The following is a 16770-nucleotide window of genomic DNA, read 5'->3' on the forward strand; positions in this document are numbered from 1 at the left end:
AAAAAGGTAAATTCCCGGTACGTTACACGCTTCATCTGCCACGATGTACTCTCCAGAGGAACCGAAAAAAAATATAGTTATGGTAACTATACCATGCATCGTCATATGGAGAGGTGGCACCAATTAATTATAGTGCTGCATAAAAGAGAGATTTGGAGGAGAACCCCCGACCTGCCAGTACATTCATCAAAGAAGTGGCACTGACAGCATCAGAAGCAAGGGAAATGGTCCCAAATATTTAGAACTTTGGCAAGATTAAAATGACATGTTTAGATTGTGGCAAATTAATTTCATGTGGACAGATGAGTGTTACTCTAATAAATACAGCATATGAACATCATCATAGTCGATGGTTGGTAGAGACATTTTGACTATATCCTGGACCTGCCCGTCCTCGCCCAAAATGGCGCCGGAATAAATGGGACTCGTAACTCCTTGTTGTGTACTGGTTGCAGAACCTTGAAATCACGAGATACGTATGCAGTTTTGAAGCATATGGCGGGCGGGGACGAGAATTGATTGAATATTTCGACATCCCTATTGATATTAAGTTCTGATGTGTTATTGATTACTGTACTATTGAAAGTTCGAATTAACGTCACCCATGGTACTTGCCCGCAAATGTATATCTAGATAATTTTATTGTAACTGGCCCTGTCGTATTTTAATTATAAAATGTACGTCCACCGATTCCGCAACTGTTAGACACCTTAGTTCTTGCAACCTAATGGCCCGCCCGTTACGTTCCTCTACAGTGTAAATGTCTACTCATCATATACGATTACAGTTTGCTCCGTGGCCGGCCCACGTGGTTATAGGCTCGTATTTGTATAATGAAATTTTCACAATAAAGGTTTTTAAAAGAAAACATGGTAGTAGTATATACATTGGTAAAGTTTTTAATAATAGTCACTGTTTTAGAATCATTAAAAGGCAAGTGAAATAAAGCAGACCAATTACATGAAGGGTAAAAGGTATAATACGCAGGAACGCAGTAAAGATAAATGGTCAAGGGCTGTTGTGTTTTCTACTCCTGCAACATAAAGTGATCGATAAGAATCTCATATTCAGGCGTATCGTCGACTAAGACAGCAGGTCGACCCTCTTTTGCTCAACGGCTCCGTCATGGGACGAAGAAACGCTCTTTTTCTCGAAAAAAGAATATATTTTACTTGCAGGACAGTTGTAAATTTTCCGGGAAAGTACATTAGCCTGGAACATTATAACATATATTTAAGAAAAAATAATGTTCGGAAGTAATAAAAAGCGTAATTTTTAGGTCATATGACCAAGCCTTTCATCATTAGAATAAGAAAAGTAAAATGAACCAATGAAAAGTTTTATTAACAAGTCACATGACTTGTTATGCTTACGTTACGCACTGCGCGTCGCGCCCCGGATGACTTCCGGATGCGCTAACGCGGCGCGTCATATGACGCATTACGCGACAACGCAGGTCTAGAATATAGTCAAAATGTCTCCACCAACCAGCGGTCGGAACACAACCCCTTTCAGCAGGCTAAATAGTTCTGTTAAATGACAACAGAAGGGACAGGCAACAAGAACCATCAGTCAAAGAGGGGAGGGCTAGTTCTTCTCTACCGGGTTACATTGGGGCGCTACCGGAACTGATCGAATTGGTAGTCTACAGTGTTTCTGGATGTTTCAGACTGAAGCTGGGGTTAGCATGAGAGCACCACCATTTCGTAGCTCCGTCGTGGCCATTCCGCAACCAATCATGGCAGCCGCTCTTTATCGTTATTTTGGGCGGGGTGGGTGGCGGAGCCGAGCTGTTTTGCAGCCATCATTGTGTGGAGTTCAGTTCATCTCACTAGTTTCGTATTTGTCATGAGGGGTTGTTCCTAATGTTTCTATTTTAGCGAGGTCAAAAAGAGATCCCATTAGTGGCCTACTGATTTTGCTCGATTCCTTTTCTTTTTTTTTACACGATTTTTCGTTATCTGCAAAGACTAAACAGAGTATTGCGACTCTGTGTTTGTTTGTAAATAGAGAATGAACCAAAGAGAACCAATTCTAAAACAGTAAATGCTTGGATAACAATCAATCAAATGGAGAGAGAAGCAGGCACGACGTATTACAACGGGGGCAAAGGCCTGCGTTAACTACCTTTCACTATCTGCAAAGAGAGAGTACTCCTAATAGAAATGAGGGGGGGGGGCACCATTCAAAGCAGATCAGTGTGCATAAACACGAAAATGTTTTTACTTACCACGTACTTGACATTCGACAGCTTATGATATTTGCTATTAAAAAACCATTGAAATTCACTGAAAAAACCATAGGTTATAGACCATATATAGTTAGGAATTAGCATTTACAAAACCTTGAAAATTCACTGAAAAAACCATAGGTTATAGACCATATATAGTTAGGAATTAGCATTTAAAAAACCTTATTTTACTCACACAAAACCATTGAAATTCCATATATAGTTAGTTGCACTAACTATATATCGCGCACCCGCAATCCACTGCTGATGATGTCACATATTACATCATTCATGACATGGTCAGTGACATCACTGATGACATCACTGATGACATCTCAAATGACATCACTGATGACATCACTGATGACATCTCATTTGAAATCAATGACCACATCACTGATGATATCATTCATGTGACAATACAATGCATCTCCTCACATTTTAATATAACCTCTGTTTCACCCAGTGTTAAATACAGAGTATAATTTTTGAAACCATTGACACACCAATACTAGTTACTACATACGCACTCACTGATTCCTACGTCTACACACACATTCACTCATTCACCCATACAATCATTCATACATACAATCACTCATCTTTACAACACTATCATATGCACTCATACACCTATACAGACACTCACACTCTGCCACTCATCCATGGAGTTACTCACACACCTAGTCAGTCCTGTAAAGAATCAATCACACTTCCATTTTCTTGTCTATACAGTTAAACATAGAGCACCTTACATTTTCAAACATATACTAACACATACTTACTTTCTTATACAATCATTGATACAAGTACACATTGATCTGCACAGAGTCACACACCTCCCAGCCAGCCACACACACACTCAGTCTCCCATACAAATACTTGGACAATCAATCAATAACCCATATAGTTAATCATATAGCTACTGATCAACACATGCAGCAGTTTACAGAACAACAGACATAATGATGCACAAATTAAGACAGTTTAGTCACTAACCCATGCACTCAGTGAGACACATTTAATCACTCACTCATACATTCAGTCACGTGCCTACTAAATCCTTCGTCCAGACACTTATACATCTACTCATTCTTCAATATGTAAAACATATTTAAACTTTACAGAAACACACAGTCACTGGATGATGTCATCAGTGATGTCATCAGTGATGTCATTTGAGATGTCATCAGTGATGTCATCAGTGATGTCACTGACCATGTCATGAATGATGTAATATGTGACATCATCAGCAGTGGATTGCGGGTGCGCGATATATAGTTAGTGCAACTAACTATATATGGAATTTCAATGGTTTTGTGTGAGTAAAATAAGGTTTTTTAAATGCTAATTCCTAACTATATATGGTCTATAACCTATGGTTTTTTCAGTGAATTTTCAAGGTTTTGTAAATGCTAATTCCTAACTATATATGGTCTATAACCTATGGTTTTTTCAGTGAATATATATATATATATATATATTGCTGCTCCAATTCCTCAGTCTAAGGACAAAGAATTCTCCGCACTCCGGGGTTATTTCTCCAACAGTTGCTTTATTGCTGTGACAGACGCCCTCGCGTTTCGGCAAATTGCCTTTCTCAATGTCTCAAATATATATATATTAATCATAAATGTGTGTTTATTTTTTTATAATTAATTGTAGGTGTTATATTTATTAAAATGAATATTAAATAATCTGCTTTATTTTTTTAATACATTTTATTATTTAATATTTATTATTTTATTATATTTGTATTTAAAAATTGATATAGTGTACAACTATATTTTTAGCATCGCTATTTATTTTCTCGATATTTTTGTACTTGCCTGTTTAAGTATAGGGAGCCGATATTTTTGCATTCTATAAATTTTTCATCGATATTTTTTACATCTATATTTTTTACATCGATAGTCTGTCAGTGAATCAAAACTAATTAATCACCAAAACTCTATATGGTGCCACCAGTTGCATTTCCAAGGATGGCCATAGGCCTCTGTGCATATGTCAGATTACTAAGGCTTCAGGGTAAAACAAAAAGTTGAGCTACCAGTTTCACATGCAATTGGGCACTCAGGGCAGGGTACATTCCAGTATGCCACGGAAGGAACATTCCCATATCAACAATAGCAATACATTATTGCACTGAATTACCTGCTGTAGATAGTCTCCATATCCAAGCACATCATCACAGATTCATTTGTTTTTTAGAGACCTAGTCAGAATTATTGTGAATATTTAAAGACAAAAATTGGTGAAGTCAATAGCCTGATGTGTGATCTCGGTTTATTGGCATTGCTTATGTCTGTTTTAAAACATATTTTTGTAAATATTTATTACAAAAACATTACAAAATGCACACACACCCACTGATGTCGTTTAATGTTTTTCAGATAGTCAAAGATGCCCGCCTAGAATTTTAAGGCACCAGCTAGCTCACACACAGGCGACCATCTTTGAATGGGATAGAAACCCATTTAAAGATAATCACCTATGTTTTTGCTTGTGTAATCTAGGGTGGCCATTGTTTAACGTGTTGGAGGCACAGTCACAAAGATGGCATTCTTTGAGTGTGCATGAGAGCTTATGTGCATGCAAGTGTGCCCATATTTAAAGGGGCTAAACGTTTGTTTAGAAAATTGAGGCCACAAGCATTGCGTGCATGAAAGGAGCAGTAGCAGTCCGCGAAAAGCTGCAGAGTTCTCACAAATTTATAAAACATGTTTTTATTAATGTATTAATATTAAAAAAAGGACAGAGTTACATTCAGATTCCTCCTTATTGAAGGGAACTACTTACTCTGTCAGTAACAACATCATGCATTAATAAAATGCTCTATTTCATTTATAGAGAAAGTAATCAATAGCTAAAATGGGTTGACCCCCTGGCCCATGCTATTTGCTGAGTGGGCAGAAACACAATGTAAATGACACTAAAGCAGACCAACAGATGAAGAGAGAACGCCGAAAGCACCTTTACGTAATTATATAATATATACATTTTTGGTACGACCGAACTGACCTGGGGATAATTGCTTAAAAAATATTTTAAATATGTCCCTTCAATCAGATATGCTTCTTTGATCCCTTATTTAGGGTATGCTAACACTCCTTCTCAGGAAATCGTTTATAAAACCTGAATATACTGTCAACGTTCAGCAGATCTTATGCTAACATTAGTAACAAGTGTCTAAGGGGCATATGTATCATCCATTTTTTTAGTCGCAACACTGCGATTCGCAAAAAAGCAGTGTTTGCAACAAAAAAAATTGGAAAATTCGATGTATGAGTAAAATCGCATCGCAAATTTAAGGAATCTCAAGATTTGCGATTCCTTAATTTTGCGTCAGCATTTAAGGAATCGCAAATTACGATTCCTTAAATGCTATGTATGAAGCACCCAAGTTGTGCGATTTCTCATTAGGAAATCGCAAATTACCACCAACTTGTAGTTGGTGGTAATTTGCGATTTGTTTCACAAATGCACTTTTTGGCATTTGTAAAGGTGCCATGTGGCGCACATACATGCCCTTAGGACATGTATGTGTGCCATAGGCACACACATGTAAATTTCAGGGGTGGATCAGGGTGTCCTTATGACACCCTTGCACCCTTGAAATTATTCTCAATTTGCGATTCTCAAATTGCGAATCGCAAATTGAGAATAACTTCCCATTCATTCCTATGGGCCTCCATAGAAATGAATAAGAAAGTATTCCTTAATTGCAATTCGCAATTTGCTAATCGCAATTAAGGAATATTAAGAAATAGCTAAAAAATTGCGATTTTTTTACATACATACCTTTTTGCAATTCTCAAATAGTGATTTCTCAAAAGTCGCTATTTGAGAATCGCAAATGAGGATGTTGATACATATGGCCCTTAGTGCAGGTTATAGTGATAAACTAACTGAATCATTTATTAATGTTTGTCATGTTCTAATGTCTCCATCAAAAAAGTTCCTTGTCCATGAGAAGGGATCTGAGGCAATAATGACAGCGGAGTTGCCCTCCAATTACAACTCAACTTTTTAAAATTATTTTTATTTCATTTTTTACCAGAAAACCCAATATTTGGAAAAAAATCGGAAAAGCATCTTTTAGTTGAGGGGGTGATTCTTGTAGTGTTGGCCTTCTCGATCTGAAGATGCAGGTTTCTGATGTCAAGGCATAGTTTTTGCAGTTCCAGGTGTATATACTTGTCCTCCACGTTCATCCTCTTCCAGTATTCCGTCATGCTTTTCCACACAAAGTCACAAAGGCCCTCAGCACTTGCTTGCTTAGCCTAAAAGCAAACACAAGATATGAGAAAAAGACACAAACGGCTGTGTTGCACAATAGTGTGCACCGTAAAATATTACGTCATGGGCTTTTTCCAACAATGCCTTGTGCTCCGTTGGTGTTCTGGTTACATTTATGAAGACGTGCAAATATGGATGTAGATTCACTTTCCCATCAATAGAATACGCTGTCGTTCTTCATAATTTTCTGCTTTTAATAGAATTACTGTTTGAATAGCTGTTACTGGTACAATGTAACATGTTTAAGACAATTTCAACCAGAATGTTTGTTACTTGGGTTTTGTTGCATTTATTCCTTCAACATTTGAAACAGGAAGTGATATCAAAGAAGGACAAGAAGTACTGTTTTTATAGTTTTAGAAGTGTTGGAACGCAGGATGGTAGGAACTTTGTGAATCCTCATACTTTCGGGCATTCTGGGTAAGTAACCCTAGTGGGAACCAAGCAAGTCACATCACCCTAGACTTTCTTGTTTTAGAAACTGCCTAGATTTAGAAGGTTTTCTTAGGTGGTGCCTGAGCAGTAGAGGCCGGTGGTGGGAGTAATAAAACGAAATGTTGTTGTACGGGCTGCATCGCATTTGGCAATGCAGCGTGCACAATGAAATTCGTTTTATTTATTTATTTGTTTACTTACCTCTGTTCGGCCGTATGCCATAGTTTACTACCCCCACCCTGCTCCGCCCCTCCCCACAGCACTCCCACCACGGGCCACTAGTGTGCCTGAGTCTGGATCCAAATACCAGCGCTACTCACATTGCCAAATGGTTGAATTTTGATGGAGAAAACTTGATATCTCCACAACTCGTTTCGGGACGACCCTTACATTTACAGGCAATTGACCCACCCTTTTATGTAGGCCACCATTTTTATCCGGAAAAGAGTGGTAACACGGAATTGCTATTATCAGTTGAATTTCTCTACAATATTTGCTATGTGTAAGCCATTACACAAGAAACAATACATTTGTAAAATGGTGTCGTAATCAAATGATAGTATGGGAACCCCAACTTCAGTTTTACAAATCACAACTCAGCATCTGGGGACATTTAAAAATGCATAGATTTCCATCATAACCATTTTCCGTTCATGAAATTTTATCATAGGAATTGAAGCATAACTTCTCCATACTGAACAATCATTATAGGCTCCAGCTAAGTTGTTGTTTCTGGATAGCACATGTTTTTAGACAAATAACAAACACTATATATTCCTGTGACCAGAAGGTTCTGATGCAAGTATTCATAAGCTATCTCATTGTTCCCTATTTTTTCATTTATTTTTATTTCAATTACTAGTTTCTTTTAGTAAACTATGAGCGAACTACACAAATGCCCCATGTTGAATTCAGAGTATTGCTTAGTTCTCACAAATGTATAGCTCCCTGGGTTCACCGATGGGGTTCATACCTATTTCCAACACAAACTGCAAGTAGGTTGAAACCACATAAAATAGGCAAAAGGACGCCCACTTAAGATAAATGCTAAAACGTTGCATTTTTTACAACTCTGCTTGTTCCTAAAAGCTGGTAAGGTGGCTATCTTAGCTAAGTAAACTGTTTGTTGATGCCATTTTTAGTAAGAAAAAAATACACTTTCTTGTGCAGCACGTTTCCAATTTAAAAGAAGCATTTGCAATGCAATAGGTCTTGCATTTACGCTAGTTTGAGCCATTGCCATTGCAAATAACAATGCCTTTTTTTTGTTTTCGTTTTTAAAACATAAATCAATGCCAATAGCTTAAACTTGCGTAAATGCGAGACCTATTGCATTGCAAATGCTTGTGTAAAAGTAGGCAGTGGTCTGTGCGAGGGGGTTAACTTGCCAAGTCGAAATGGCAGTTTAAAACTACACACACAGGCTCTGCATCAGGTGCGGCAGGCACAGGTAACCCCAGTGAGGCGGGGCTGAGGCGGGCCGTTGGGGAGGAAGTGGACAGACAACGGGATAGTGAAAGTAAAATTAAAAAATAAATAAACACACTTACCTTGCGCTCGCCACATCACCGACTCGGCGATGCGGCAATCACAAGGTAAGTAGTTTTATTTATTTTTTAATTTTACGTTCACTAACCCGTCATCTGCCCACTTCGCTCCCACCTGCCCTGCCCCACCCCACGGCTACCTGTGCCGGTTGTGCCTTCTCTGCTGTGGCAGGCCTGAACCATATTTAAAGGGCTACTGAGTAAGTGGGAGAATGAGTACTGCAGGCCCACTAGTAGCATTTAATTTACAGTAGCATTAAATTGATACATCTGAGACCGGCTTCCAGACCACTATGTGACCACTGAATAGCACTGCAATACCTGACAGGAAGAAAATTCACATGCACCCACTTGATATGGTCGGTGAGGGAGGAAAGTGTCTGTTCAAAGGAGTCCCCAACAGAAACAAGTAAGATGGAAAATGGGGCTAATAAATTGTAGGTCCATTCCAGCATATAAAATTGAGATTAGATGTTTACTTGTGGAAGAACAACTGGATGTCTTATTTGTAACTGAAACATGGCTTAAAAAATGGTCTATGCCAGATCTCACATTGGCCCTACCGTCGGGATACAACATAAACAAACAGGACAGAGTGGGAAAAACTGGGGGAGGAATAGACATTATATACAAAGACATACACAGTTGCACTATCTCACCTAAACCCCTCCTTAACTGTGACACTATACTGTTCAGCAATAGGCTATCACCCACCCAAACCTTTTCCGAGATACTCATCTATCGACCACTGGGGCCCTGCAATACCTTCCTAGAACACTTCCCAGACCTCATAGCAGAGAGTATCACTTCCAAAAGTGCAACAACCACACTAGGCAATTTTAATATCTCCCTAGATAAACAGAACAACCCCATTACCAATAGATTATCCAAGACATGAACACCATGCAGCTGGGCCAGATGATGCAGTCAGCAGCACACAGAAAAGGGCATATCTTAGATGCAATATTCACTAATGATCCTAAACTAAAAGCAGCATCCCCTACACCAGTGCCTTGGTCAGACCATTTTTACATCTCTCTATCACTGGCCAACACGCACCTTCAAAACACAGGGTACATTGCACCCAAATTAGGTAGGAAATGGACCAGAACCATCCCAGAAAAGCTGGGAGAGTCTGTAGAGACACATACTCCGGAAATGACTGGGGATGTAGCGGTAGCAGACTCAATCTGGGACAAATGGCTCACTAACATGGCAAAGTACTGTAGTAAGAAAGAGAGGGCGGGAACAAACCAGATACAAAGGAAATCAACTTGGTTTAACAGCCATCTTGCATCCCTAAAAGGAGCTTGTAAAAAAAACGAAAGAACCTGGCGGAAATCATATGACATTATACCATAAAGACACAATATAAGAAAGAGATTAGACACTACCACAATGAAATCAAGATAGTCCAAGCTAAATATTTCCAGGAAAAAATCAACTCAGCCACTCACTCTTCTAGAGAACTATTCAAGGTGGTTAAATCCCTCACAGCAATAGAACCGGATGTCTCTCCACAATCTTCCTCTAAGGAGAGATGCAATGAAATGGCAGCCTTTTTTAAAAATAAGGTTGAAAACATCTACAATTCCATGATAAAGAGTAGAGATAACCAAGACCCTCAAGGCACCAAGGCATCCATTGGGCACACAGAGAGACCTATACTAAAGGAATTTCCAGCTATAAATAAAGACACTACGACTAAGATCCTACAAGGCATCAAATCAGGGTCCCCGATACATCCAACACCCCCTCTTTTATTTTACAAGGGAGATACACGATCCTGACAACTGGCACAGAGTTACTCAATCTATCACTCATGCAAGGGAAAGTGCTGAAATCCTGGAAACACGCCATAGTCCGACCTTTGCTCAAAAAGTCACATTAAGACCCAAAAGATCTGGGTAACTTCCACCCTATCTCACTCCTACCCATTTTAGGAAATATGGCAGAAAAACGTCAACCACATCCTGTCCCAGGTCCTGGAGGAGAATGGGTGCTTCACTAGACCCAAATGGTTTTCAGACCAGCACACAGTACCAAATCTGCCCTACTACTGGTCACAGAAGAACTGAAGGAAATCCTCGATCAAGGAGGTGCTGCTGCCATCCTGCTGCTCAACCTAAGTGCAGCCTTTGATACGGTGGATCATAAAACACTCAATCTTAGGCTAGAGAGAGCAGGGATTCAAGACAGAGCGCTGAGGTGGATAGTATCATTCTCGAAGGACAGATCCTTTCAGACCACAGAATGCGGACACTTCTCGGACAGTCTAGAGGTTACTTGTGGTGTGCCACAGGGCTCCTCCCACAGCCATACGCTATTTAACCCATACATGCAACCTCTGGCCGAGATTGTCCAGGAATTTGGGTTGTTAATTGTATTATATGCAGATGACACCCAATTGGTAGTCTCTGTGGCAGGGGACTCTAACACAAAACACAACCTAGTGTCTCCCTGTATTGAAAGGGTAGCTAGCTGGATGACAAGCTGCAAGCAAAAACTAAACGGGGACAAAATGGAACTCATGCTCCTAGGTTTTTAATTTTCCACCACGAGTAACCATTGAATGGCCCAAAAAATTGGGATGTCCACTGGTGCATAAAATAAAAATTCCATAAAGAACCTAGGAATGTGAATAGACCACAAACCTTACCATGGAAACTCAAGCCACGAAACTGGCACCACCTGTTTTGAAAATCTGCAGATGCTCCGTAAAATTCTTGACCTCATCCCAGAGGAGACCCGGAGAACAGTGATGCAGTCTTTGGTGGTTTCGCGCCTAGACTACTGGAACTCTCTCTTCCTGGGGTCACCCAAATATGTGTGGCATAGACTTCAGGAGGTACAAAATGCAGCAGCCAGGTTACTCATAAGTATACCTAGGTATGAGTCAGTGAAAGAGGCTCTGAAAACACTCCACTGGCTGCCGGTACAGGCCAGGGACAATTTCAAAGCACTGTTCATAGCACACAGGGCCTTGAACGGCAAAAGGCCAACTTTACTCAGGGCCCTGATCACACCGTACACACCGGAAAGAGCCCTAAGATCCTCCTCAGATCGCCTGGCCAAAACTACAAGGATTAGGCGATCCAGATTGGGAGGAAGATCTTTCACGCATTTGGTGCCCAAACTTTGGAACTCCATGCCTGGAGAACTGAGATTCCTTACAGAGGATATTGCCTTCAGGAAAAAACTGGAGACATGGCTATACCCAGGTTGAGTCGCGGGTATCTGCTCTCTCCTGATCCGTAGTGCTGGGAGGCCCTCGGGCAGCTATGCGCTCTACAAAACTCATAAACATAATCATAAACAAACAAAGAGGCCCTGGGCACATATAGTGCACTCTTCTAGGGACTTATAAGTAAATTAAATATGCACATTTTGGATAAGCCAATGTTACCATGTTTTGAGTACAGAGCATATGCACTTTAGCACTGGTTAACAGAGCTAAAGTGGCCAGCATCCAAAAGGCAGAAAGAACGAAGTCAGTAAAACAGGCGGTCAGACGGCAAATAGTCAGGGAAACCCCACCAAGGGTGCCAGGTCTAACACCACCCTGCTCAGAGGATGGTGTGGTTGGTAGTAAGTGCAAGCCTACAACAACAGCATTCTCTTTTACAACCTCCTTCAGAAACATCCTCCGCCCACAATTTCCGATTTGAGAGAACTTCTATCACTTTTAAGACTACAAAATAATTTTCATCATAATCAATGTATTTTGCATTACACTCAGAATGCCTGGTTTGACATAGTACAGAAAGCAATTAAAATCACTATGGAAGATGTCGTCTTGGGTTGTATACAATGGGGCTTTGCGGGGGGTGGCCGACCGGAGGGAGGCTCGCCCCCCCGGGGAGGTTTGGGGCCCCGGGAGGAAGGGGGGGGAAGAAATAGCACGGGGACAGGAAGGCGATTTGGGCTGGTTGGGCTTCTTGGGAGGTTTTGGGCTGGGTTTGGGCTCTCTTTGGGCTGCGGTTAAATAAATATGGCCATTTCGGGTCACTGTGCACCATTTTGGGGACAGTGACCCAGCAGCCGAGTTAGGCAGGGAAGTTGTTGTGAGGTTGTTGTGGTAATTGTGTGTGATTTAGCTGAGGAGGTGGTGTGGGCAGTAGGAGGGCGGTAGCGGTTTGCGGGTGACTTTGTCGGCGGGGCTTTGTGGTGCAGCGGAGCGGCATGGAAAGCGGCAGGGCGGCGGGTGCGGTGATCGACGCGGCGGAGCTGTGGTACCTGTGGTGCGGCATGGCGGCGGAGGCGATGGCGGATCCCCGAGTGCGCGAGGCTCTGCGCCTCTTGGAGGAAGCTGGCAGGATGGACCTGCTGCGTGGGGAAGTGCGGGTAAGGCCACCGCGGCGCGCTGCTGATGTGCACCGCGGCGGCGGTTGTGGCGTGTGAGCCCCCGAGATCAAGGGTGAGGAGGGAGCGGGGAGGGGAGGCGGAGCATCGTGCGGCGGCGGCCGGCGGGTGGCTGAGGCGCCGCATAGCAAACAAGGGTCAGCGAGGAGGCGCGGAGGAGCAAAGAAGGCTCCGCTTCAGTTTGTGGGGGGGCGGGGGGGCAAGGGGTGGACGGGCAGGGGGAGGGAGGCGTGGGGGGTGCGAAGGTGGTGGGCAGTGGGGAGAGGGGTAAGGGGGGGCACGGAAGCCGCGGAGGAGTGCCAGGTTGGGGGGGTTGGCGGGGGGGCAGGGGAGCAGGAGCCCGTGTTAACAGAGGGGGTTGTGCCCGGGAGGGGAAGGGGTCCCGGGGGGTTGCAAGGAAGTCAAGGGGTGGGGAGTGGGGGGTGGGGGGCAGGGGGCTGGGCCAGGGTGCCGATGGGGGAGTGGTACAGAGGGGACAGGTAGAGGGGGGGGCATCGCCACTGCTGATTGATGATTCTGAGGGGGAGAGGGAGGGGGGAGAGAGAGCGACCTGGACTGGGGGTCTTCGTCAGGCGGGGAGGGGGGCGTAGTGGGGCCCAGCAGGCCGGTGTCACCACGGGGTGGGGGGGCAGATGTAGGACAAAGGGGGGGTGAGGCAAGAGGGGGCCTGGGGAGGGGTGAGGGGATGCCAAGGGGGAGGGGGCAGGCGGGTTGGGAGGGGGGGTGTGGTGAGTGGAGCCATGAGGGTGAGGGGGTAGCGGGGAGTAGCGGGGGTGGGTCACGGGGATGTGGGGCGTGTGGGGGCGCAGGGGGGGTGCAGGGGGGGCGCAGGGGGGGCGAGGGGGAGCAGGGTGGGGAGAGGGGGAACGGGGTGGTGGGGACATCCGGCGCGACGGGGTGGGCATTCAGCGGCGTGGGGGAGGGGAGCACCAGGAGGTTGGGGGGGCGAAGGGGGTGAGTTTTCCTCGGCATGCTGGACTTCCCCACTTTTTTTTGGGCAGGAGTAGTTGGCAGGGGGCTCGGGTGAGCAGCATGCGGCTCCAACCCGCCGAGAGGATGAGCCGGCTCAGCTTTTTACGGGCGGCCGTGCTCCACCGAGGGACCAGGCACGTGAGGACAGTGGATGGCACGGCTATAGGTCTCCGCCGCCCCCCTCCCGATGGGTCGAGACGGCCGCCGGGGGACGGGGATGGAGTGCGAATGTGAAAGGATACACGGATTACCATGATGGAAGTGGCAGGAGGGAGAGTGTGGATCTGGGGGCATTGATGCGGGCATGCAGGGACAAGGCGGGATTGAGCAGGATGAGCACGGGCGGTGGTCGGACGGGGCAGTGGGGAGATGGAGAAGGATGCGGGCACATGGAGTCAGAGGAGGAGGGGGAGCTCAGGGAGGGGGTGGGGAGATGAGTAATGTTGTTGGCAGTATTTTGCAGGAACGCCCCCGGCAGACGGTGCCGCGAGTGACGGCCCCCCCGGCGGAATTAGTTAGGCGTCGGGATCCGGTGCGGACGCTATCCTTGATGCCAGGTAAGGCCAGTGCAAGTGTGGGGAGTGGTTTGGGCGGGCCTCAAGGAGGCCGGGTGTCTGGAGGAGGCCAGGTGTCTGTGGGCACGGATGCTGGGGGAGGGGATGCAGTGCGATTGGTGAAGGGCAGGTATGTGATGGATGCGGGGGTAGGTACGGAAGTGAAGGAGGCAGCGGGTGACTCGGAGTCGGGGAGCACTGCGAGCGGAGATGCGGCGAAGGCAGGGGTGGCGGCGAGCGTCGGGGCGAAGGAGAGTTGTGAGGTGCCGATCAGGAAGCTGCCCTATATGGGGGTGGCGCAGCCACTGGGGGCGCACTTGTCAGTAGCGATGAAGGAGAAAATATGGAAAGGGGAATACGTGGAGATTTTGAAGTTACTTCACAGGGAATTGATGGCCAAGGAGGGTTCGAAAGAGGAGGAGCAGGAATTGGCTAGACACCCCAAGGTCCCGGTGACCATTGAAAATTGGTCAGCTGCCTTCCTGATATACGCTAGTGTATACTGCGAAAAGTATCCGGACAGGTCGGTTGCGTTGTTCAAATATATGGATGTGGTGCGGTGGGCTCAAGTGATGTACGGAGGTTACGCTTTTTCGCATTACGATGAGACGTCGGATCCGGAGGCGCAGTGGGGCGAGTTGGACGCGGATTTGTATCAGCTGATGATGAGTGGGGCGAAATTTGGCCGCAACATCTACACGGCCAGTGGGCTTCCTCTGGCGTCGCCCCCCTTTACAGCCCGCCCCACCCGTGGGGGGTGGGGGTCGGGAGACGCCGGGAGTACTAACAGCGTCGGGGCCTGCTGGGATTTCAATAGGGGGTCCTGTCTCAGGCAGATGTGCCGTTTTCGGCACGAATGCTCCAAGTGCGGGAGGAGACACCCAGTGGTGCGCTGCTGGGGGCTCGGGGGAGGACCCGCCCAGGGGCAACAGCCGGCGTCGGCTCCCGTTGGGGGGAGAGGAGGCGGCAGGGGAGGGGGCAGTGCCTTGGGAAAAGGCTCATACACCAGTTAGGTTGGACAGGCTCGAACCTCTACTGGTGGCGTATCCGCGAGCGGACGATGCGGCCGTGCTGCGTCGGGGCTTCAGGGAGGGTTTCCGTTTGGGGTACGAGGGTCCACGGATCGCTCGGTGGGCTGAGAATCTGAAGTCCGTGAACGCACACAGAGGCATCGTTCGGGAGAAGCTCTTTAAGGAGGTGAAGGAAGGGCGGATGGTGGGTCCTTTTCAGGTGCCGCCCCTGCCGGACTTGATCATTTCGCTGATTGGGGTGGTGCCGAAGAAGGAGCCTGGTCAGTTCCGCCTGATTCAGCATCTGTCATGGCCAGCGGGTACGTCGGTGAATGCTTACATCTCGGCGGAGTTGGCGTCGATGTCATACTCATCCGTAGACGTGGCGAGGAGGCTAGTGACGGCAGAGGGGCAGGGTGTGCTCATGGCAAAATGTGATGTGAAATCTGCGTTCAGGTTGTTGCCGGTGCATCCAGCGGATCATCAGTTGCTGGGGATCCAGTTTGACGGCCTCATTTTCGTGGATAGAGCACTTCCTATGGAGTGCTCGGTGTCGTGTGCATTGTTTGAGAGGTTCAGCTCCTTCTTGCAGTGGGCTTTTTCCTGGTGCACAGGCTCTGAGGCGGTGACGCACTACCTGGACGACTTCTTCCTGGTGGGTCGGCCCGGTTCGACGGACTGCCAGCGGCAGCTGGACGTTTTTACGGACTTGATGGGTTACCTAGGGGTTCCCTTGGCGCCGGAGAAGACTCAGGGTCCTAGCACGGTGCTGTTCTTTACTCGGGATAGAGCTTGACTCTGCGGCCATGGAAGCACGCCTGTCGGAGGATAAGCGGGTAGTGATGATGGACTTGGTAAGGGCATGTTGGCCAGGCCGAAGGTGAAGGTGCGGGAGGTGCAGGTATTGCTCGGGCATTTGAATTTTGCGTGCCGCGTGGTGCGGGCGGGGAGGACGTTTTGCCGTCGGTTGGGGCTGGCACTGGCCGGTCTGACGTTGCCTCATCACCACGTGCGCCTGTCGGCGGGTTCGAGAGAGGATTTGAGCATGTGGCTGGCTTTTCTGGGGCGTTTTAATGGAGTGCCCATGGCACCACCGGAGGACTGGCAGTGGGACGTCACAATGTCATCGGACGCGGCGGGAGTCGGCTGCTTTGGTCGGTACTGGGCAGGGAGATGGTGTGCGGAGCAGTGGCCGGCTCAGTGGCAGGCGGGGGGGAGAAGCATTGCGTTCCTGGAGCTTTTCCGGTTGGTGGTGGCGGTGACGGTGTGGGCGCAGGAGCTGGCACACAAGCGAGTCTTGTTCAGGGTGGACAATATGTCGGTAGTGCAGGTGGTGAATCGGCAGTCCACGAGGGAGCCAC

The 16770-nt window shown here is 46.2% G+C and overlaps 1 protein-coding gene across 2 annotated transcripts in view; it reads right to left on the minus strand.

The window, feature by feature from the left end:
• Nucleotides 1-6253: 6253 nt before the first annotated feature.
• LOC144753676 (membrane cofactor protein-like) overlaps nt 6254-16770 on the minus strand; it is a 419797-nt gene continuing 409280 nt past the window's right edge. For both annotated transcript variants that reach the window (XM_078641280.1, XM_078641279.1), the window contains one exon: nt 6254-6513. In XM_078641280.1, coding sequence (XP_078497406.1) covers nt 6277-6513 — 237 coding nt within the window. In that variant the 3' untranslated portion in view covers nt 6254-6276. The remainder of the gene's footprint in view (nt 6514-16770) is intronic.

The sequence above is a fragment of the Lissotriton helveticus genome, chromosome 5_1 (genome assembly GCF_964261635.1).
Source record: "Lissotriton helveticus chromosome 5_1, aLisHel1.1, whole genome shotgun sequence".
Taxonomy (NCBI): Eukaryota; Metazoa; Chordata; class Amphibia; order Caudata; family Salamandridae; genus Lissotriton; species Lissotriton helveticus.